Genomic DNA, 23231 nt, shown 5'->3' with positions numbered 1-23231 from the left:
CTGTCACCCTGAGATAAAGAAAACAAAGGCAGTTTATTATCATAGTTACTGCTTCATGATGTGCCAGCTCAGCTGGCAGCTCTCCTGCCTCTGTGCCAGAATTTTGCGGGTTCATTTCCCATTCCAGGACTTGAGCCCAAAAGCCAAGGCTGACTCTCTGGTTTAGCACCTTGGACGTTCTGCACGGTCGGAGGTCTTTCAGGTGAGAGGTTAAACCGATGCCCCACCTGGCCTCTCTCAGCTGGATGCAAATGATCCCAATGTGCTATTTCGAGGAAAAGGGGGGAGGGGGGGGGGGGGGGGGGGGGGGAGGGTTATCCCTGGTGTCCCGGGGCAACATTTATCCCTCAATCAACATCACAATAACAGATTATCTGGTCATTATTACATTGCTGTTTGTGGGAGCTTGCTGTGCAAAATCTGGCTGCTGTGTTTCCTACATTACATCAGTACCTCCCTTCAGAAGCCTCATGGTTACGGGCAGTTAAGCATTTTGCGACATGCTGTGGTCAAATAAGATGCAGTATAAATCCAAATCTTTCTTTTTCTGATAGTGGTCGCATTCAGCTTCCAGGTTTAATCTTTCAAATAGCTCGATACTTTAAAGGGCTCGGCAATTAATATGTTAATGCATATCCATCCACCCACCAGGGCCTGGATACACACAAGAGCATTACCCTATTCTCCCCAAGACAGCACATTTTCCTCAGTAATGCTCAATTCGAAATTGACTGGACTAAGGTCAAAGGTTCCAGATTTTTTTTTAAATTAACAATATCCAGTAAATTATGTTTCCGGGATTTGTCATGGTATCTCCATAGATGCACATACCCTTCAGAAAAGTCCAATCTTTGACCTCAGCACATTCAGTTTAAGTTATTTCCAAGTAAAACACCTTTATTGTTAATGTGGAATCAGGAGAAAAGTGGCCCTCAGATGATTACTAGACATTTTTAGGATCCGTCAGAGTTTTGATTTCTGCATCAAAGATTCTTCAACTTCTTGGCAAAATAAGGTTGTGCTGTTCATGGAGACAATGGCAATAAAAAACATAGAATTATATAGAATGTACAATACAGAAACAGGCCATTTGGCCCAACGATCTACGCCAATGTTTTTGCTCCACATGAAACTCATTCCCTCTTCAGCTAACCCTAACCCCTTCTATTCCTTTCCCACGGAACATGGTTATCCAGTTCTGCTTAAATACATTTAAGTGAGTAGCCCCAACTGCACCTTGTGGTTGCAAGTTCCACATTTTAACCACTAACCAATAATGTCCATTAATAGCCATTTTGTTTGAACATTAGAGCTCAGCTTTGTTTACTTGGGTACAAATGGGGTGGAAACTAACACAACTCCTCATCCACATAATTTTACATTGAAGCACTGTCCCTTTATAACATATGTTTTGTTATCAGACCTTAATTGTAATTGCTTTTCCTGTAGAATTATAGTTACCTTTAATAATGCTTCCCTAATTTTTTTAAGTATATACTTTACTGAAGAATACTTTGTAGTGATCATTAGTCAAATCTAATCCATGGTAGGGAATAGGACATGCCCATTTTTGACACACAGGGATAAATGAATTTTCTATAGGTTGTGGAAGTGAGACTGGAGGTAATCATGCCAGAAATTTCCTGGCTATTGGCCGGTGTGCTGTGGTCACGTCTCAAGGATATATAAAGGGAGCCTGCACTGGGGTGGGGATGCAGCACGGCTGGGTGTGGGAGAGGAGCAGCAGTGGTAATACTGGCCACCTGTCCGCCACTGATGGATTGCCAATTGTCTATTGAGCACACTGATCAAAAGCCAGGCCAATGAGTGGAGGAGGCTCTTGATGTCAGACCAGAGAGTCATCAACGCCTCATTCAATGTAATTCAATCACTAACGCCTTCTACATTGACAGTCTGGCAGCTCTCCCCATTTTTAAAATTACTAACCTTTGGAAATACTTCAAAATGGGGCCTAAACTTGAGGCGCCCTCTTATTCACCAACCTACATCAGCAGCTCCCACGGCTGATGGGGTTCCCAAAGGCGGACACATAATTAGCTACCTCCTTCAAAATATTCCTCTGGATCCCAATGTCAGCATTTGTGGATTCCCGACCCACATTTCGTTCTAATGGAGATACAAGAACAAAACTCCTGCACACGGTGCCAATATCAGGTATCCATTCACACATGAGGAACAGCATACAGATGCAAGCACTCTCTATTCAGTCCCAGCAACATGACCTCATCCCAATATAATGAGAGTGCCTCCTCATTCCTAATGGCATCATTATTTAGACAACACCATCCCACATAAAGTTTTTAAAAAAGCAAATGAACAATAATTGTTTTTGATTTAACAATTTGTCTCTTAAGGTGAATCCTAATGGTGAATCCCACTTTACATCATTTATTTCTCTTACAAACTGGGTTGTATCACCAAATATCAGCGACATTCATTTAATTATTACTGTGCTATATGAGGTACTGGCAGAACAAACACAACATACATCAGTGGAAAATGCTTTCTGACCAAACGGAAAGGAAAAATCTGATCATGTATAAGGGATGACACATGGATTAGTACTTGAAAGGTTAATGTGCAGAAATTTCTCTCATGTTCTGATTCAATACCCTTGGGATTCAATAGCTGCCATTTTCAGATTGGACATTTTTTTTCCTTTAGTTTCTTTTTAAGACAATGTTTTGTTTCAGAGATCCACACAAAATCACAGCGTCAGTATTTAAAAATGACCCTCTTTGGGCCATGCAAAGAACTGTGCCTACTTTCATAAAAAAAGCAAAACAGGCACAAGCCTCATTAAAATATTTAAAATGGGATCCTCTCCTGTACTTGGAACCCTGATACAATTTTACTCATCCCGTAGACTTACAAAGAAATGTATGACACCGAGGATGAATTATGTCTGATGATCTGCAACCAAGATATAAAAGCAAGGAAAGCAATCTTGTCCTTGAAACACATGTTGCTCCTTCGTTATAACGCTTCCAAAGTTCCATTTATTCACAAGCTAGTTTACTATCGAAGCTTGAGAGAGCAATCGCAAATGCTTGCAATGCGCACATTGGGTAGTTGTAGTCCATGGTAAAGACATCTTCAGCCACCCGGCCAAACTGCATCACTATATAATCCGCTAAAAGAAAATACAAACACATCAAACTGTTGAATCTTTTAACACCAAATTTCTTCCGATTTGCAGAATGAAGTTCTGCAATTACTTCACATCTGTCCTGCTGCCCTCTACCAGTCATTGAACAACTCAGCTGACAGCAAGCTTACAGAGGATGATGGAGAGAGTTACAAGACCATAATCTAATCACAGTGCCCAGGTGACATTGTGCACCATGAAGCAAAGCTATAGCTGTTTATATGAAATCATCAATGACTTCCGATACTGAAAGCTGTCTTGTTAGTTGTCAAGATCTATACTGTTTCCTGTACTTGATTAGATTTGAATTCTGTTCCAGCTGTTGATGGATCATGGTGCATTTTGTTCCTCATTAAAATTTACTGAATTATTTCTGGAAAACTCACAAATTAATTAATATACTACTGCTTTTCAGAGGGGTTGAGGTTCTACAACATAAAAACAATTGGAAACAATGTGCTTTCATCAGGATTTTGTGCAAAATGCCACACTTGAACCATGAGTTCCATAGAACAAAATAAAATGAAAATGGATTTTGAAAATAAGAATTCTATTAGCAGATCAACAATGTCTTTATCTGGCAATGGCTCTTAAAGGCTCTTTAAAAACTCTCCACCATTGATTAGCTGGATATTGTTCCATCAGCTTTTTCCATTACAGAGACAGCATGAGGTTAGGACTAAAAACTTACAACAGCATGTAATGGAATAAATACTATAGCAACTCAGGTGAAAGAATTGTTCTGATTGTTATCCACAGCAATGTTGTAAATGCTATTGGAAGAGTTTATCTGATCGGTACTTCTATGAAAATTGTCCATCCATTTTGTCGACAGCCCCACGTTTCAGCATGAATAGATTGGCAAATGATTGAAAATATAAGCCATCCAGTGCGGAGAACATGTGCTCTGTCCAGTGAGGCTGAGCACTAAGCAACATTCATTTTTAAAGGGACTCCTTCAGGCTGCTCAGAAAAATGCCAAAAGAACCAGTTTTGTCTCCTCGCCCCACATAAGTAATTGTGCCGGTGATTAGAGTACTTTCATGAGCGCACCCCTCACTGTCCTTGTTAATCCTTTAAAACAGATGAGGAGGAATTTCTTCAGCTAGAGGGTGGTGAATCTGTGGAACTCATTGCCACAGAAGGGTGTGGAGGCCAAATCAATGAGTGTCTTTAAGACAGAGATAGATAGATTCTTGATTAATAAGGGGATCGGAGGTTATGGGGAGAAGTCAGGAGAAGGGGGCTCAGAAACATATCAGCCATGATTGGCTGGCGGAACAGGCTTGATGGGCTGAATGGTCTAATTCTGCTCCAATATCTATGGTCTTATGTCCAGGATTCCAAGTCAGTCCCATCCTTGCTTAATGCCCACAGTGGAACTGCCAAATATCTGCCCTTGCCTTCCCCACATGATTAACGAGCTGACTGTTGCAAAATTGCAGCAATGAAGTAGGAAAATAGTTCTAGCCTCTCACCAATGACATTGGATGCCCATTAACAGAAGTTTATATTCCTACAGTATATTTTCCTCCGATGGCTAATGCTGTAAAACTGTTGGTGTTGCTGTACACTAGAGAGTTAATTTTTCACTGATATTCGTTTGGCCCACAGTGGAATCTGAGGAAAAGGTATCTGCTATTCGCTTTCTGACTAAAGTAATTGTTGTCAAATATGTGACACAGTATGAAGTCAGATGTTTTGGGAGCTGACCTTTAGAGCTGTTAATAGCACCGATGCTTGACTAAAGGATGCGTCCTGCTGAATGTATGCTCAAACTGAAAGTGTTGACAATGGTGCAGGGAGCAGCTGATAACCCCTGAATGGATTGGAGTATTCATCCCAACTTACCCGAGTTGGGTGGCAGCAGAAGGGAACCTGTGGAAGAATGGCTACGGAAAGAGGAATCATGGGTCCAAGTTTCAGAATCCCACCAGGGCTCCTTAGACAGCACCTTTCAAACCCATGACCACAGCCATCTAGAAGGACAAGGGCAGTAGAACACCACCACCTGGAAGTTAACTTACAATCATTCACCATCCAGACTTGGAAATATATCACTATTCCTTCACTGTTGCTGGATCAAAATCCTGGAATTCCATCCCTAACGGCACTGTGGGTGTATCTACACCACATGGACAGCAGGAGTTCAGGAAAGAAGCTCACCACCAACCTCTCAAAGGCAATAAATGCTGGCTTAGCCAACAATACACACATCGCATGAATGAATAAGAAAAAAAATACTCCTAACAGTGTTTAAAAATTGACCTGTGAAAGGTTCTGAAGAGGCAAATCAATCTCTTAAAATATATCCTATTCAATTACTTAACAACGATATTCTAAATGTTTGCCAAGATGTAAACCTCGTGTTGCACAAAATATTGTGTGTTGGAGAAGTGTTGCACACAATATTGCATACTAATAGAGTAGCCAACATATATTGGCAATCCTGAATTTTAACTTTATTTTTTAAATCTTTTAATACATTTTAAAGACTAATAAAATTATGAATTTTAATTGTTGGTATTTTAAACTTTTTATAAATTGTAAAGACTAATAAAATTATGAATTTTAATTGTTGGTATTATTTATTGAACCAATTAATTGTTTTTTTATTAGTTGCTTTTTTATGTAATGAACCTTGAAGTACTGCTTTTCGAGCAATCTATCATTCGATCAATTGATAGTTCGAGAAATAATTTTTCGATCAACTGACTTCGAGCAATTAGCATTCGAGCAATTGATTTCGAGAAATTTACCGGATACCTTAAACCTCAACTCAGTGGGGTAGCGCCATCACCTCTGCAGCAGAAGGTTACAGGTTCAAGCCCCTCCTGAGGACTGAAGTATATACTGTAGACCGACACCTCAGTGTAGTAACAAAAGAGTTTTCATCCCCGTAAAAGGGTGTACATCATGGTCGAAGAGTGCTAGGCTGAGAGGATTACCCAGGAAACCCTAAGAACCCTTGTAAGGAATGTATGCTTGATCTCACCACATCCTCATAAAAACTTCCAATCCTGCCCCAGCCACAACCCCACCCACATCAATGGCTAACTGGAAACACCAGTTGATGGCCAGGACCCAACCTATTTCATGGTTATTCTGCTGGACCCTCTTCAAAGTTGTGACAAGACTGTGCTAAAAGGGCCAGTTACTTTTTCCATTGTGTTAGTGATAGAATCTTATGGCCGTGATTCATTGAAACATTTCTTTGTTCGGTTTTGGGCATGTTTAACGGGCCTACAGCGCCGAGAAAGACCCATACTCCAACGGCACTTTTACCAGTGCAGGAAGAATACTCGCAGGTCGGGGTGCCATTTTAAAATACAGCCCCATCTTTCAACCCCCCCCCCCCAGCACCCCCCAGCACCCCCACTACAGCTTCCGGACCTTCTCCACTTCACCCAGCATACCTCTCCTGGGCACCTCGTCATTTTCTCCACTGTACTCTTAACATCTTCATGACCGCACAATTCTGTCTGGTTTTGCCATTCTTGGATTTAATGTGTACTATAGGTAATCATGTCATATAATCGACATGCAGCAACAGCCTCTGAAGTTAAGGAAATGTTACAGTCACCCAGAAAATGGGGAATAATGTGCTTTGAAGAATGGAAATGCTCAAAGTGATGATGAAATTCTTCTTGTGACTACAATTTAAAATACAATTTTTAATCCTTCTCACTGAAGTATAGTTCCATGACCTGGTACCACGTTCAAGTGCTCATTCATTGTAATTACCTCTAGAACATTCTATACAGCCATAAATTTGCTACTTACGATCATTGTCATGAATAATCTGGAAGTTCTTCACAGACGCCTGTGTAACTCGGCCATGGAAATTAAGGACATAGGATTGAGTATCATCGTTCCACACTGGAGTTTTATTGTGCAGCTCAATTACGCTCTCTGTGTTTTTGTTCTGCCATCCTGCCAGCAACGTTTCATGCTCCTTAATCAAAAAGAGAAAATAAAATTTGTTTGAAAAACTTTGCAAATGGACGAGGGTCCATGACTGAGTAAAGCCAGTTTTTTGACGAGGGAGTACATTTCACCTTGGACATCATAGCAACATTTTGCCACAGGTCCCGCCCTTTCTTTCTAAAATTATCCCTTCAAATAGATTTTCTCGCAACACTTTGAGCTGGACCAAACATGTCGATGTCCTAATTCCGGGGTCATCTGTGGGTCACATGGCCATTCGTCCGGGTGGCGGGACTTTCTGAGAGGTCTTCCAACATGCAGCCAATTAAAATTTGATGAGGGGACGTTGGTCTAGAATAGGTGGCGGGAGAGAGCTCATGCCAGCAGGTAGATTGATACACCGGCTGCACACATAGAGGGCAGAGGAAGGAATGCAGCAGAAGGGAATCAGTGGATGATTTGCTTCAGCAACTGGAAGCATGGCTCCAAGATTCAGTGACATCTCCCTGAAGGTGATCCCGCAGGAGACAACAGAATGGAGAAAAGCTCTGTACCCAATGAGGAGGAGGAGGAGAAGGTCAGCAAGCCTGAGGAAGACGACATGGTTGGGGGTGACTGAGGAAACCAGCAATCACAGGGTCACACAAACATTGGCGCAGTGCCATTCAGACGAGATGAGTGGCGTGCATGATGGCAAGGTGGCAGAACTGAATGTCTTATGGTGGCCATGTTGAGATGACTGATCAATACAAAGGAATCACCAAGGGTCACTATGCACAGTGAGACACAGAGTTGTGTCACACTAGAGGATAATAACCAGTTGGAGGTACTCACTGCAGTGTCAAGGCTGCAAAGTCATTTGCAGTTGGCTTCCAAAGGGTGTGGTGATATTTTAAGGGACATAATCTGACTAATGCAACTGGGCCATGAAAGATGTGTGAGACTGTGGGCTGGATTCTGCGAAAATGGGGCTATGTCCCCACGCCGGTGGGAAAACCTACGGCAACCACTCTGGCATGAACAGCCCCCGAAAGTGAGGAATTCTCCAAGTTTTCGGGGGCTAGTTTGATGCCGGAGTGGTTGGCGCCACTCCAGCCGGTGCGAGTTCACGCATGCGCGGAATGGCCGGCATGATCTCGCGCATGCGCATACCTGCCGGCGTATTTCTGTACATGCGCAGATCGCCCGGCGTATCTGTTCTCTTCTCCGCGCCGGCCCCAGGCAATATGGCGGAGCCCTACAGGGACCCGGCGCGGAGGAAAGAAGGCCCCCCACGGAACCAGCCCTCCCGCAGATCGGTAGGCCCCGATCGAGGGCCAGGCCACCGTGGGGGCTCCCCCCAGTGTCGGAGGTGAGTAATTCACGGCGGCAGGACTGACCAAAACTGGACGGCCTGGCGGGAATCCCACCGGCCCCCGAAAAACGGCACCGGAGAATAGGGCAGCCGGCGTTGGGGCGGGATTCGCGCAACCCCCCCCCCCCCCCCCCCCCCCCCGGGATTCTCCAACTTGGCGCAGTGTTGGAGAATCCTGGCCTGTGTAGTTCTGTTATTGTGGGAGAAGCGAGCCCAATGCAGGAAGTGGAGATCCGCAGGAAGTGGAGATTGGCGGGAGCTGGTGATGGACAGGAGGTAGTGATGGGCGGAGTACTGGTGATGGGCAAGAGGTGGCAATGGGCGGAGTGCTGATGATAGCTGGGAGGTAGCGATGGGCAGGAGGTAGCAATGGGCAGGCGGTAGCGATGGGTGGGATCTGGGGTTGGACAGGGGGCTGGCAATGGGCGGGAGGTGGCAATGCGTGGAAAGTGGTGTGCTCTTATTACTGTGCTGTTTAGAGTGGGTGGCACCAACTGGTGAGCAGGGCAGTCACACTTTCAAATCCTCTTCTAAATTAGGCTTTCCCTCTGCTGCTTCTATCAAGGTTTAGCTTTCAGGTTTTACACCTCTCCCCTCAGTTTTCCTTTGTCTGAAAGACTTTCACACAAACTCCGAGATCCAGCCACAAATTTCCACAATTATTTCAAACAATTTCTCCTAAACTGTCCGAGGATTGAACCCTGCGACACCTGCCTAATTACAATTTTCCAGCCAGAGAAGTACCCATTTATCCCGACCCTCTGTTTCTGTTAGTCAGCCAATCCTCAATCCAATCTAGTACTCTACCCACAGTCCCCTGCGATCTCACCTTCTGGATTAGTCTTTTATGCAGCACCTTATCAAACGCCTTCTGGAAGTCTAGATATATCACATCCACAGGTTCCCCATTATCCAACTTGCTGGTTATGACCTCAAAGAACTCAAGCAAGTTTATCAAGCATGACTTACCCTTCATAAAAGCATGCTGACAATGGTGGATTGAGCTTTGTCTTTCCAAATGTTCAGTCATCTCCTCATCAATGATTGATTCCAGCAACTTTCCCACCACAGAGGTCAAGCTAACCGGTCTATAGTTTCCTACTTTTTGAATAGGGGCGTCACATTTGTGTGCTTCCAATCCACTGGGATCCTCCCAGAATCCAGTGAATTCTGAAATATCATAACCAATGCATCCACTATCTCCGCTGCCAACTCCCTTAATTAAATTACCCAATTATTTTTTCCAATTAAGGGGCAATTTTAGCGTGGCCAATCCACCTACCCTGCACATCTTTGGGTTGGGGGGGTGAAACCCACACAGACACGGGGAGAATGTGCAAACTCCACACAGACAGTGACCCAGGGCCGGGATTCGAACCCGGGTCCTCAGCGCCGTGAGGCAGCAATGCTAGCCACCTCCCTTAATACCGTAGGGTATAGACCATCAGGACCTGGAGGCTTATTTGCCTTTAAACCTATATCTTATTTTTCATGTTTACCAATACAAATATGAATCCTTAAAACTACCTTGGTTTTTCTAACGAAGTGTTGAGATATTTGGGTCTGTCTCAGGATATATGTGTTACGGTACCTTCCTGGGAGCCTAGCTTACTGCTGGAGGATCCTTTTGTCGTGATTACAGACAATTTGAACATTGAGTGAGTAGAACCTCTTCCTGTTCACAAAGGCACCTGGCTGCTCTGAGGGAGGCTGTGCGGTAGCACAGTGGTTAGCACTGTTGCTTCAGAGAGCCAGGGACCCGGGTTCAATTCCTGGCATGGATCATTGTCTGTGCAGAGTCTGCACGTTCTCCCCGTGTCTACGTGGGGTTCCTCCGGGTGCTCGGATTTCCTCCCACAAGTCCTGAAAAGACGTGCTGTTAGGTGAATTGGTCATTCTGAATTCTCCCTCAGTGTACCCGAACAGGCGCCGGAGTGTGGCGACTGGGGGATTTTCACAGTAACTTCATTGCCACATTAATGTAAGCCTATTTGTGACACTAATAAAGATTATAAGATACAACAACTTGTATTCTCTGACCTGAGCCTGCCTATTAGTAAACTCAGCAGAATCCAGTGGCTGCAAGTTTCAGATGCAACTCACTGCCTCATTTGAGCAGATCAGGCTACTAACATTCCAGGAAGTCCATGTTCCCCATGGATAAAAACTGCAAATTCCTGGTCACTTAGCTCCTTAGCAACCTCTACTGGCTTCGTGCCACCAGCTTGTGCAGCCCCACTCCCCAAATCTCCCTGGGAAATTTGGCCAGTGATGGGGGGGGGGGGGGGGATTAGGGGGGGGGGAGGGGCAGGGGGGGGGGATCTGTTCTGATCCATTCTCCCACACCACTTTGCTCCGTACCCCCACACAAATGTTCCCACCACCTACTTCCAAGCCCATGGCGCCAATAAAAACCCACCCCTTATATGAACTGGAGAGGATTGAGATTTTGTAAAACTCTGAATGGCTGTTCTTTCACCTGGCAACCAGCACCAGATGCTAAAGGGGAACAAAAGATAAAATAACTTGGACAGTAAAGAAATTAAAAGGGTTGTTGCTATGAATAGGCTGGAATATTGTCTTCTTACCAGGAACTGAATGATGTCAGCTTCTTCGTTAACTGATTTGGAACCAGAAACTCTAACTGCTGAGGTCGAGCACAGCTCAAATTTGAGAAGTTACCTTACCGGTCAATTTGCATGATTGGCCAAAGTCAGCAAATTAGCAGCAGACCTGTAGTGTCACCAAATTTCAAGGACAATTTTAAAAGCTAATAGATAAACATCAGGCCATTGCCTGGTCTTGATGATTAAATGGTACAGAAGCCGCCTTCTCCATCAAATCGCAGCACACAGTTCACAGAATTAATTCAGAAGCAAGCAAATTAGCCGATACAGTAAACAACAGCAGATTTGTTTCCGATGGCTTCATGTAAATAACCTTAATGCAGTTAACAGAGCAGGAGCAGATCCATGAGGTAGCCTCTACTTAGTCAGCAAGATTAGCACAATCTCCACTCGACTGAATAGACAATGGGCTTGATGGACTAATTAAAAAATGTTTCCCTCCAGCTAAATGAGAAATTAATTATCACAATTAGCCTAGAATTTCTTCTCCCGAGTACTAATAGTAGCAGCTTGCTGATAAAAAGTGTCTGTAATGGGCAGCAGCTTGGTGCCTGCCAGGAGGAAAAGGTAGTTTGGAAGAAATGCTAGTTTTGTGTAGATTTAGTCACAGAGATAATTGCATCCCACGGCTGATTTTCAATGCCATCATCCCCACCCCTTTATTCAAACATTTAACAAAATCACTGAACATTCAAGTTGGTGAACCATCAATGACGGAGATTACGGCCACCATAACATAATGGTGCACGCACTGCATTGGTCAGAATGTCAACACTGGTGGAAAGTGCCCCTTGGGTTTAATCACCGACTCTGTGGTCAATTACCTCCACAAAGCACGGTCAGGGTCCCCAGTCGATGCACTTTTAACAAACCTGAATCGAGCCTGATCTCCCCTCCCCAGGACAGGATTCAGGTTCTGGATTCAGAGCGCGACAACTCTGAACCGGGAGTCTCAGTCAGAAATGATCTGTACTCTGATTTTACACGTTAAAATCAGCTTGGCTTCACTAATCCAAATAGTGAACACCAACATGCCTAAGCTACACTTTGCATTTGACCTAGATAAAGGAGGCCTTTCATATTCCTCTGGGTGCTCCGGTTTCCTCTTACAAGCCCCGAAAGACGTGCTTGTTAGGTGAATTGGACATTCTGAATTCTCCCTCTGTGTACCCGAACAGGCGCCGGAATTTGGCGACTAGGGGATTTTCACAAGTAACTTCATTGCAGTGTTAATGTAAGCCTACTTGTGACACTAATGAAGACACTAATAAAGATTATTAAAGATAGGTGCAGCACGGTAGCACGGTGGTTAGCACAGTTGCTTCACAGCTCCAAAGTCCCAGGTTCGATTCCCAGGTTGGGTCACTGTCTGTGCGGAGTCTGCACGTTCTCCCGGTGTCTGCATGGATTTCCTCCGGGTGCTATGGTTTCCTCCCACAGTCCAGACCAAGGCAGGCCAGCAGCACGGTTCGATTCCCGTAACAGCCACCCTGAACAGGCGCCGGAATGTGGCGACTAGGGGCTTTTCACAGTAAATTCATTTGAAGCCTACTTGTGACAATAAGTGATTTTCATTTCATTTCATTTCATTTCAAGATGTGCAGGTCAGGTAGATTGGCCATGATAAATTGCCCTTAGTGTCCAAAAAGGTTAGCTGGGGCTGCTGGGTTACTGGGATAGGGTGGAGGGGTGGGTTTAAGTAGGGTATTCTTTCCAAGAGCTGGTAGACTCGATGGGCTGAATGGTCTCCTTCTGCGCTGTAAATTCTGAGATTATTATTATATTACAGGAGAGGGGTTTTTCGGGCACTGGTGTTGGTGTGGTACTGGCTCTCTCTCGTCAAACTACATTCGCTCCAGATCCTTTCCTATTCCTCAAATACTTACCAATTCTCTTTTAAGGAACATTCTAGTTATTGCCTCACAACCACTATAACTCATCCCATGATCCGAAACCAAAGAGAAAATGCTGGAAAATCTCAGCAGGTCTGGCAGCATCTGTCGGGAGAGAAAAGAGCGAACATTTCGAGTCCGATGACTCTTTGTCAAAGCTTTGTCAAAGCTTTCATCCCATATCTGTTGACTGCAACGTTCTACGACATTAGCCTGACAAAAAGTTCTGCAGTCTATAAATTACAAGTCTATTTTTCCACCTGCACCTTTGTCTCATTCTGCATGGATATTAAGGATTGTCAAACCATGATCGAACCCTTACTCTGCCTTCAGATTGGACTTGGCAAAACATAGCAACGCAGAGTGAAAAATCATTATTCATGCTGACACATAAATCACATTTCCAGTTTTGTAAGTAATGAGATCTCTGAATGACGCTGCATCTTAAACATTAGACAGATTCGCCCTCCTTTAGTGAAATAGGGCCGGAATTCTCCGACCATTGGGATTCTATTTTCCCACTAGCCGTGCACCCCGCCCACGGGTTTCCCGGCAGCTTGTGGTGGCTTCAATGGGAAATACCATTGACAAACTCCTGCCACCAGTAAACGGCGCGCCACCGAGACACACGCGGCTGGGGAATCAGAGAATCCCAACCAATATCCCACATGATTGTGGATTTCAAATGGAGCCTGTGGATATCTCACTACTTACATTGCGTGGCCTGATGGACACTCTTTCATGATCCATGTTCATGCCAGGAATGATTACACTCATCTTCCGAGGTCCCTTGAAACCCAGAACATTTGTTTCCTAACCAGGAGAAAGCAAAGAGTTATTTATATTTTAGCAACATTAACCAATCAGATTTTAATAAAAAGCCAAGTCTTCACAAAGCCACGATCATGGGGCGGTATTCTCCATAACCCGATGCCGAAATCAGGATCGGCGAAGAATGGCCTCTGATACCAGAATCGGGGCAGGCGCCGGTTTGACGGCTGTTTGCAATGCTCCGCCCCCTCCAAATCGGCATCATCGGGACGCACACCGCCATTGCCGCGCCATCAGCCGGCCCACAAGCAATGCTCCGCCCCCGATGGACCGGGTTCATGACGGCGTGGGCCACGTGTGGTCCCAGCGGTCGGGAACCTGGTGTGCCGGCTGTGGGCAGTGTCTGGCGCTGCCACACTCGGCCAGGATCGTTGGCTGGGGGGGCTTCTGCTAGGGCTGGGGGGAGTGGTGGGGGTGGCCAGGAAGTGGGCTGTGTGCCCTCGACCCATCCCCCCCACATCCCCCTCAACCCCCACACACCCTCACCTCCCCCCACAACCCCCTCACCCTCACATCTCACCCCCGTCCAGCTGTCTAACCATACATGCCATCTTATGTCTTACAGGACCTGCCGGAGAGAGTCCCGCTCCATCCAGAGTCCCCCGCTCCAGCCAGTGCCAGACCCGGTGCCACCCAGGCGGCAGAGCACTGATGGGCAGAGCAGCCTGAACACCAGCCCTCTGCCCGAGACCCAGGAGACCCCGGAGTTCGGGTCGGAGGAGGACACAGACTTTTCATCGTAGCTGTCTCCAACACCATCCACCATCTCAGAGACTATCACCTTGGTTGGGCAAACTAGTGAAGAGGCTCGTGGGATACAATCTGGTGCGCACCGCACAGTCGGTCCGGTACAGCAGGTGGAGGTAGGAGCAGCCGAGAGGCCAGACGGTTGGAGGACAGGCCGGCCCCAGGAACCCAGCTGCTCCAGGGCTCCTGGAACATCCAGTCCCACCACAGTGGAGATGCAGGTAGGGACCCAGTGACTATGGGAGGGGATGACTGCCGGCGTCCAGCACCTGCGGACGCAGGTCGAGGAGTCCATCCGTGTGCAGGAGCAGGGGGTGGTGCCGATCATGCGCGCCACCCAGGCCAAAACCGCACGGGTGGCATCCGTGGTGGGGGCAACGGTGTCGTATATGGTCAGTGTGTGCAAGGCCTGGAGCATTCTGTGCATGTGGGGGCCGAGGCCCAGGACATGGCTGCCCTCTCACAGGTAACCATGTGCCAGAGCCACCTGGAGATTGCAGCGGCGCTCCTCAGCATGGCCCAGTCACAGTAGGCCATGGCTGAGAGCATCGGTGGCATTGCCCAGGTGCAGGCTGGCGTGGCGCAGTCACAGAGGGAGGTGACCCAGTCCCAGAGGGACATGGCCCAGTCCCAGAGGGATGCGGCCCACTCACTGGCTGATGTGGCACAGACCCACAGGGACGCTCCCTCCCCACCCCCGTCAGCGCTCCCGGTCCTGGCGCACGTCCCTGCTGCCAGAGGCACCGTTGGCTGGCAGTGCCCTCACTGGGGGATGCCGTCGATGTGGCCCTGGGTGGTCCCCCGGTGGCTGGCTGCCGGTTGGGGTGGGGTGGTCGGGGGGGGGGGGGGGGGGGGCATCCATGTGCCACATCAGCTAGTGAGTGGCCGTTATTGGAGCGGGTGTCTACGTCGGTCTGTGGCCTCCGTATAGGCTTCATCAGCCACGACCACACCGGGGGAGTGGGGGTGCACCTCGAACATGTCAGGGATCACCGAGTGCACCAGTATGAACGGGCCATGTCCATGTATCGGGCGCAGACATGCATAATCCGCAACTGATGGTCACACACCAGCTGAATGTTCATGGAGTGGTATCCCTTCCTGTATGTGAATAGCAGCCTGTTATCCGCCGGTGGCCGTAGGGTGACATGCATGTCATCGATGACCCCCTGGACCTGGGGCATCCCTGCGATGGCAGCGAACCTTGAGCATTCTGGTGTGCGCTGTCCACAGGGTACTGGATGTAACGCTCCTCCTGGGCATACAGGGCATCAGTGATGGCATGGATGGGCCTGTGCACCGATGGCTGGGAAATCCTGGAGAGGTCCACACCCGCTGGCTAGAATGACTCCGTCACATAGAAGTTCAGCGCGACCGTCACCTTGCCGACCACCAGGGGCGGGTGACCTCCCCCATACCCCTGCGGTGACAGTGTGCCATCGTTTGGCAGATACGTCTGACTGTTTCCCTGCTCAACCGCAGTCTCTGTCTGCATGCCCGGTCCGGAAGGTCCTCAAATGGCATGCGGTGCTGGAACACGCGGGGCCTCATCTGGCGCCTTCTTGGCACCTCCTCCTCCCCCCCCCTCCTCGGTCTGTCAGGCCGCCGGCCCTTCAGCCTGAGCGGGGCTGCCACCTGCCCCTCTGCAGCCCACTCCTCTGCTGCAGCCTCCATCTCCTCTCTGAGCGGCTCCAGCTCACTCATCCACAGGGACTCATGCAGGGATTCAGCCATCGCCACGGTGGCCAGCATCGCTGGCTGATGACCAAAAGCCATTATTTCCTGCAAGGGGGGGGGGGGGAAGACAAACATGTCAGCATGGCGCTTACACCCGTGCCCAACCAGGTACCATGGGCTACATGGTGGCCCCAGTTGGCACTGCGGGCCCCGCCATGCATGTCACTCCCCACCCACACACCCCGGCCCCGTCAGTGCCCCTGGTTCTGGTGCCAGTCCCTGCTGCCAGAGGCACCATTGGCGGGCACTGCCATCACTGGGGCTGCCATTGGTGTGGCCCTGGCTGGGCCCCCGGTGGCTGGCAGCCGGTTGGGTGGGGTGGTGGGGGCGGGGGGTGATGGGGGGTTGTAGGGCAATGCGTACGGCCGTTGCCACTGCATACACCCGGGGGCAGGGGTGGGTGGTCAGCAAGATGGCCGTCGCAATGGAGATCGGTGCCTGGGCATCGCCCCTGTCTTGTGGGGGGGGCGGTTGCCCGGTTGCTTGGCCTGTCCCCCTTTCCCACTCCCCTCTCTCAGCCTTCGTAGGCTCCCCCCCTGCCGCAGCCAGGGTGTCTGAACCGGCAGCTCGCAATCACCCCATGCCACTTCTTACCTCCTCTCTCTCTCTCAGCAGCCAGGACGCCAGGTTGACGATTTTTAAAAGCACATTAGAAGCACGGCATTGGGAAATCGGCACATCCGAGGCGCTGAATCACGGAGGCCCCAGAGAATCGGGCGTCAGGCCCGCTAATGATATACCTGCTGTACTTTCAGCTGCGTGGCGAGCACTGCGTTTATTTTGGGGTTTTTTGGGGGGGGGGGGGGGGCAGAGAATCCCGATTTGGCGTCAAACAGACGTCTGGCTTGATTTCAGCGTCGGAAGCTATTCTCCGCCCGATCGCGTTTCTACCTCATACGCTGCAGGAAAGGATGTCCCGAGGCGTGATACATTAACAAGACCATGCAGACACCGTGACACCGGATGAACGGACATCGCATAACAATCGCCAGGCAGGAATGTTCCCTTCCAGTCTGGGAACACTTAAGCAGTCAAAGACACTCAGCCTCTTCAGGTAAGCGTTCTCCAAGGCGGCCTTCAGGACGCGCGACAACGCAGAATCGCCGAGCAGAAACTGATGGCCAAGTTCTGCACACATGAGTACAGCCTCAACCGGGACTTTGGATTCATGTCGTATTACATTCACCCCCCACCATTTGGCCTGGAATTGCAAAATCCTACCAACTGTCCTGGCTTTAGACAATCCACACCTCTTTAACCTGTGATTATCCCTCTCTCCAGTTGATCCGTCTGGACCTGTAAAGACTTAATTATTTGCAAAGACTCGCATTCAAAGTATATATGTGTTTCTGGAACACAGCTTTTCATTCACCTCAGGAAGGAGCAGCGCTCCGAAAGCTAGTGATTCGAAACAAACCTGTTGGACTTTAACCTGGTTTTGTAAGACTTCTTACTGCGTCCACCCGAGTCCAAATCCGGCATCTCCACATCATGGCCTTTGATATCGTCCAAGATCAATTACTGGTGGAGATTTCTGTAATGGGGGGTTGCTGGTAGGGGTCTCTCTTATAGGGGGTCTCTGATGGGGTGACTCTCTCATGGGTGTTTATGGTGGGGGCGGTGGGGGATCTAGTGGGGGTTGGTGGGCAGGAATTTCTTTTTTTGTGGGGAAGGTGGCCCTCTGATGGACTTTGGGGGTAACTCCCCAAAAAGCTCCCCCCATGGCCCACCCACCACACAGTTCACTATGCCAGGGCCACGCTGGGAAATACCAGCATTAATTCTTGCCCACGTGAATCCCTGCCCAGAGGACCAGAGATTCACGCAGGCTTGGAGAATCTGGTTCTCAGCCCATTAATAGGATGCAAATGAGTCAGTTTGATCTAGCATCCTCCCACTGGCACAGGGAGCAAACCTCAATGCTGCTGCCAGCAGGAGGCTGGATCATCGGAACTGGATTCTCTGCCGTATCAGGAACTCTGTTAGCAGCAGCAGGCGAAAGAGAAGCCAGCCCCAGAGGCGATTCATCTCTGGGGAGAGAACATATTCTCCCTTGCCCGACGCCGATATTGTATGCTCCGCCCCCTCCAAAAGGGCATCATCGCGATGCGCGCCATTGGCCGGACCTCCAACGATGCTCCGCCCCCGATCGCCCGAGATCCCAATGGCGCGGGATACGCGTGGTCTCAGCTGTGCGTGGTGGCTGCGGACTATGTCCAGCGCCGCCACACTCGGCCGGGATCCGTGCCAGGGGGGTGGTCGTGCGAGGGCTGGGGGGGGGACTGGTTGGGGGGGGTGGCCAGAGGGTGGGCTGTGGGGTCCATGCACGGCCGGCGCCATGTTATACCGTGCGACCTCTGCAGGTTGTCAGCCGTACGCATGCGCAGCCAGGGACCCAGCCATTCCCCAGCCATTTTCGGCGTTTGAGCCGGGAGTTTCGCCTGGCGACGATGCTAGCCCCTCACTGGTCCCAGAATAGATGGTGGTTCAAACAGACTTTTTGATCGTAAAAGACCACATATACTCTGCTGGCGTCAGCGCTTAGCCACTAAAAAGAAGAATCCAGCCCATAGTCTCCAAAATGGAGAATTCTGACCCTGGTCTGGAGCATGACAAAGGCTACAACCAACATTGAGATTCCCTTGAATCCACTCCATTGACTGTGAGGTCTGTTTCCAGGGGTCAAGGTTCACTCTTACTGCTGACAAGAATGAGTGTTTAAGTGAAAGTGAAATTAGTACACAAAGACTTGACCAGTTGGACGAGAAGGCTGAAAAGCTCCAGGTAATTCCAAGTAAGGCGTATGCTTGCACAGTTGTGAAACCTTACTTCTCTCATCGTAGATTAAACATCAATAAAACACACAGCAGTCTGCTTTTTCTACAGCCGGGGACCAGAGGCGGTCTGTACTCTCACTTACATCAGCCAGTCGCACCCTCTGTGTTTCACAGTTTGGGAGAGCGGGCCTGCTCTGTATATTTCCCACAAAGGGCTCCAGTCTACTTGATGCTTTCTCTGTTCAGCACAGCAGCAATGCCTTGGAACTAAAGTAATATACCCCCTAAAATGAGCAAGTGGACCCATTGTGTCTTTGTTCAGCTATTCTGCCCGTGTTCTGTGTATTTCCTGAATCTATAGTGGCTAAATCAATGTAAATATATGCACAACTAGGCAATCGATATGCTCTCCCATTGATGTGACATTGTGAATAAGCATCAGCTTCAAATCAATACGAAAGACAGTGTACAACTGTTGCTTTTTTCAACAAAAAAAAAGTAAAGTTTAAGATTTAATAACCTCTGGCTGTTCTTAAATATTTGGCAGTTCTGCTGTCTCAATTTCAGAATATTTGAAATGATTAACTTGCTGAAGTAAATATAAAAAAAAATCTGAGGCAATCTGTGACTTGCCTGTTGGCACTTCCATATTATCTGTCCCCCTTTTATTATCAGGGACAAATTTGTCAGAAATCTGTCCTTGCTGCAGTTATCTCCGGCTGTACCCTGTTGTCAAAGAAAGACAGACTTGTACGGCACAGAAGGAAGCCAATCTGCCCATGGTGTTAGTGCCAACTCTTTGCTGTCACTGTGCAAAATTAGTCCCTTTGCCCCGCTGTCTCTCGACATCTCTCTACTTTCCGCTGTTTGAAACATTTAACCAATTTTACATCAAAGGTTGTAATGGATTCTCCTATTCTCTCCCTTCTGATCATGGCCATTTCTCACTTCCTCACTGACCATTTTAAACTGCTGATCCTTCCAAACAGCCACCGACTCCCCATTTTGCTGGGGGCGAGCATGCCGGCAGCGTAGAGCACCCGGCTCTAGCTGCTGATACGGCCCGGAAAATTGCCGGATCCATGGCTGCAGCGGTGGTGTCGTGCTACATGACAAAGGCTGCTCGCAGACCCGGCCCGCAAAATGGTGCCCCCCCTTTGGCCGGCTCGCGCGCTCCTGACCACCACCCCACAGTGCCCCCAGCCCCTAATAAAGTCACCCCTGCCCGCAAGTGGGCCCTCCCCCGACTGTGGAGGTGCTGGACTGAGTCCGCTGCCGCCACGCCGAGATCCGCACAGATGAGACCACACGCGACCATTGCCGTTGGGAACTAGGGCGGTCGGGGGTGGAACATTGGGGGGCGGTCCTCAGGCAATGTCCTGAGGCCAGCGATACATGGCGCGCCGTACTTGCCTAGTATGCCGCTTTTGGAGGGGGCTGATCATCACGAAAGCGGCGCCGCACCCGATTTGGTTGGGAACTGTGATTTTCCGGCCGATCACCGAACATGATTTCGCCGTTGACGACTGGAGAATCCAGCCCAGAATCCCATTAGGCGCCGGGAAAGACCCCGCTATCAAACAGGACTCTGTTGGGTTTTTTTTATCCTCGGCAAAGAATGTCCCGCCGATGCCTTACTTAACTCATCAGCTCGTCAGTGCAGGAAGGGATTGGGACGCCATTTCTCGGCCCCCCTCAGACACCCCACTGAGGCCTCCAGGCACCCCACTGCCCCAACTTACCTCTTAGGGGGTCCTCAAGTGTACCGCCCACATCTCTTAAGTGCAGGGCACCCCGGGCCCAGTCCCTGGCACGGGCAACCTTGCACTCTGGCAGTGTCCCTGTCAGCCTGTCCATGCCACACGGGCACCCTGGCAGTCCCAGGGTGACACTGCAATGTGCCAAGCTAGAAATGTCAAGGTATCAGGCTGGTAGTATCTGGCTGCCAGCAGAAATGCCAGGGTACCACCCTGCCCAGGACCCAACCACTTGGGGGCCACCGTTGGCCTGGGAGACCTTGAGGTGCTAATACACCTGATCCAAGTTTCTGTGGACAGTGCTAAAAGGCTCCATGGTGAGGGTTCCCAGGCACCAGCGTTAATTACTGGCTCATTTCTATATGTTAATCTGGATTTTGCCCAGCGAGGACGAGATCCAGTTCGTGGCATCACACAAGATCTCTTTCGATCTTGTGAGGCGTTGCGAGCATTGCAAATCTCACAAGAGGCCATTCTAATGTGCCCCTAGTATCTTGAATCTATTCTAGTAACTCTTTGCATTGGTTTGGACATGATGCTTAGCCACAACATGACATGAACAGGAGAGCATATTGATTGCCTAGTTGTGATTATATTTATAATGATTTAGCCGCTTTAGATTCAGGAAATACACAGAGAATGGGACAGAATAGCTAAAAAGGGCACACTGGGACTTTTCTGGTGTTGCTTCAATGCAGAACCAGGGGATTAAAGTCAGTTGTAGCTCCTGGGTAACTATACTAGTGACCCCTTCTCTACTACCCACAGGCATTTTATGAGTGGTGACTGAGCACTTCAACATGTGGCAGTATACCCTGGCATCCTCCTTGCAGGCTCAAGAGGGTGAGTACCTTCCAATTGGGCATACTGTAGCCCAACAAGCGCCGCCCCTCAGAAAGACACCCCTGATCTCATGTCCAACCACGTCGCAACTCTCCAAGGCCTGTCAGACAGGCTCTGGTAAGCCCCATAAACGTACATGCACCTGGGGCCTCCTCCACCTTGGCTGCTCTGGGCCTGCTGGAGCCCCAGCCTGTATCTCCTTCTTTAAAGGAGTGGAAGTCCCAAACTGCAGGCCATGAACTGCCGGAGAATCGTAAAATTCAGTCTGGGCTTCCATTACTGGTCAAGGCAGTGTTGCCCCCCAACTTCTTTGCCATTTTCTCTTAGAGGGAGGTGACGCCGTTGTACATCAGTCACTCTTTCAGCTTGAAAGTTGTCCATGCTTAAATGCCCAAAATGACAATGGAGGTGGATAAATAGAAAACTGTTGCTGTATTGTAATCTGAGGTGTGTTTTTTTCATTCCTGATTGGGAATGGTCATGGCTCAGTTGGAAACATACTGGGCGCGGTCTAACAGCATCCAACACGGGACTCTAACGACACCTCGCAGGACATCGTAATCTGCAACCTGCCCACAATGGGCAGGATCTAAATTTGCATATTTATGTACACTTAAATATGTCTCCACCAGAGCTAACCAGCACCCGGGATTTAACGGCCTAACCGAGGAAACTCCACCCAGGCAATATTTCCTCAATATCGATGAGTCTCCACAAGCAAGGACCAGGTGGCATGACACTTTGGGGGGGGGGGGGGGGGCTCTCCCAGGTGATCGGAGGACCCTGGCACTGCTGATCCCTCCTGGGCACCTTAGAACTGCCAGCCTGGCACCCTGGCAGTGCCAACTGGGCATTGTAGCAGTGCCATTGGGGTGCCTGCCAGGCAGTACTAGGGTGCCAAGGGGCACTGCCAGGGTGCTAGGCTGGCAGGGGCACTGCCAGGGTGCCAGGATGGCACTGCCAAGCTGATATTTTGCCCATGCCGGGATTCAGGGGTGCCGTACCTTTATGAGGTGGGGTGCAGGGGACCCAGAGATCCCCCAACATGCACGTTGGGGGGGGTCCGGAGGCCGCATTGGGGAATCGAGAGATCGGGACGCCATTTTTAAATGGGAGTGGAGCTTCTCAACTTGAAAAAATAACAGAGCTCCGATCAATAGCGGGCTCCATTAAATGCGCTAAACCCCGCTAAAAAAGACCACCGCGGGACTCCTTTCTCCCGATTAAATCGCGCCACTGTTTTCAGGCAGATGCCTTTATACTCAAGGGTGCTGATCACAGATATAATTACAAACATCGAATGAACTACTCACGTAGCATACAGCTGCGAGCTCTTGACGCAAGTTACTTGCATCTAAGCTCGAACCTCCTTTTTCTGGATTCATTCCATTATCGTACACTGTAAATTTGGTGCCCATTAGATTTGACCTGCAAAATGAATAACAGTTTGTTGAATAGATTTATCTCAGCCCCCTGTATCATCCAATCTCATCCAAAGCCAGTACTTTTTCTCCCAATGTAAATTTTATAGCCAGTAGTATAATTTCCCTGAGCATTTACCAGTGGCAGA

The 23231-nt window shown here is 48.8% G+C and overlaps 1 protein-coding gene across 4 annotated transcripts in view; it reads right to left on the bottom strand.

The window, feature by feature from the left end:
• Positions 1-2395: 2395 nt before the first annotated feature.
• tub (TUB bipartite transcription factor) overlaps positions 2396-23231 on the bottom strand; it is a 479022-nt gene continuing 458186 nt past the window's right edge. For all 4 annotated transcript variants that reach the window (XM_038808107.1, XM_038808111.1, XM_038808110.1 and 1 more), the window contains 4 exons: positions 22975-23089; positions 13684-13782; positions 6953-7124; positions 2396-3154 (listed from right to left, as the gene is read on the bottom strand). In XM_038808107.1, coding sequence (XP_038664035.1) covers positions 3021-3154; positions 6953-7124; positions 13684-13782; positions 22975-23089 — 520 coding nt within the window. In that variant the 3' untranslated portion in view covers positions 2396-3020. The remainder of the gene's footprint in view (positions 3155-6952; positions 7125-13683; positions 13783-22974; positions 23090-23231) is intronic.

This window comes from Scyliorhinus canicula, chromosome 9, assembly GCF_902713615.1.
Source record: "Scyliorhinus canicula chromosome 9, sScyCan1.1, whole genome shotgun sequence".
Lineage (NCBI taxonomy): Eukaryota > Metazoa > Chordata > Chondrichthyes > Carcharhiniformes > Scyliorhinidae > Scyliorhinus > Scyliorhinus canicula.
The sequence above is the reverse complement of the archived record's forward strand: the minus strand, read 5'-3'. Positions and strand labels throughout refer to the sequence as shown.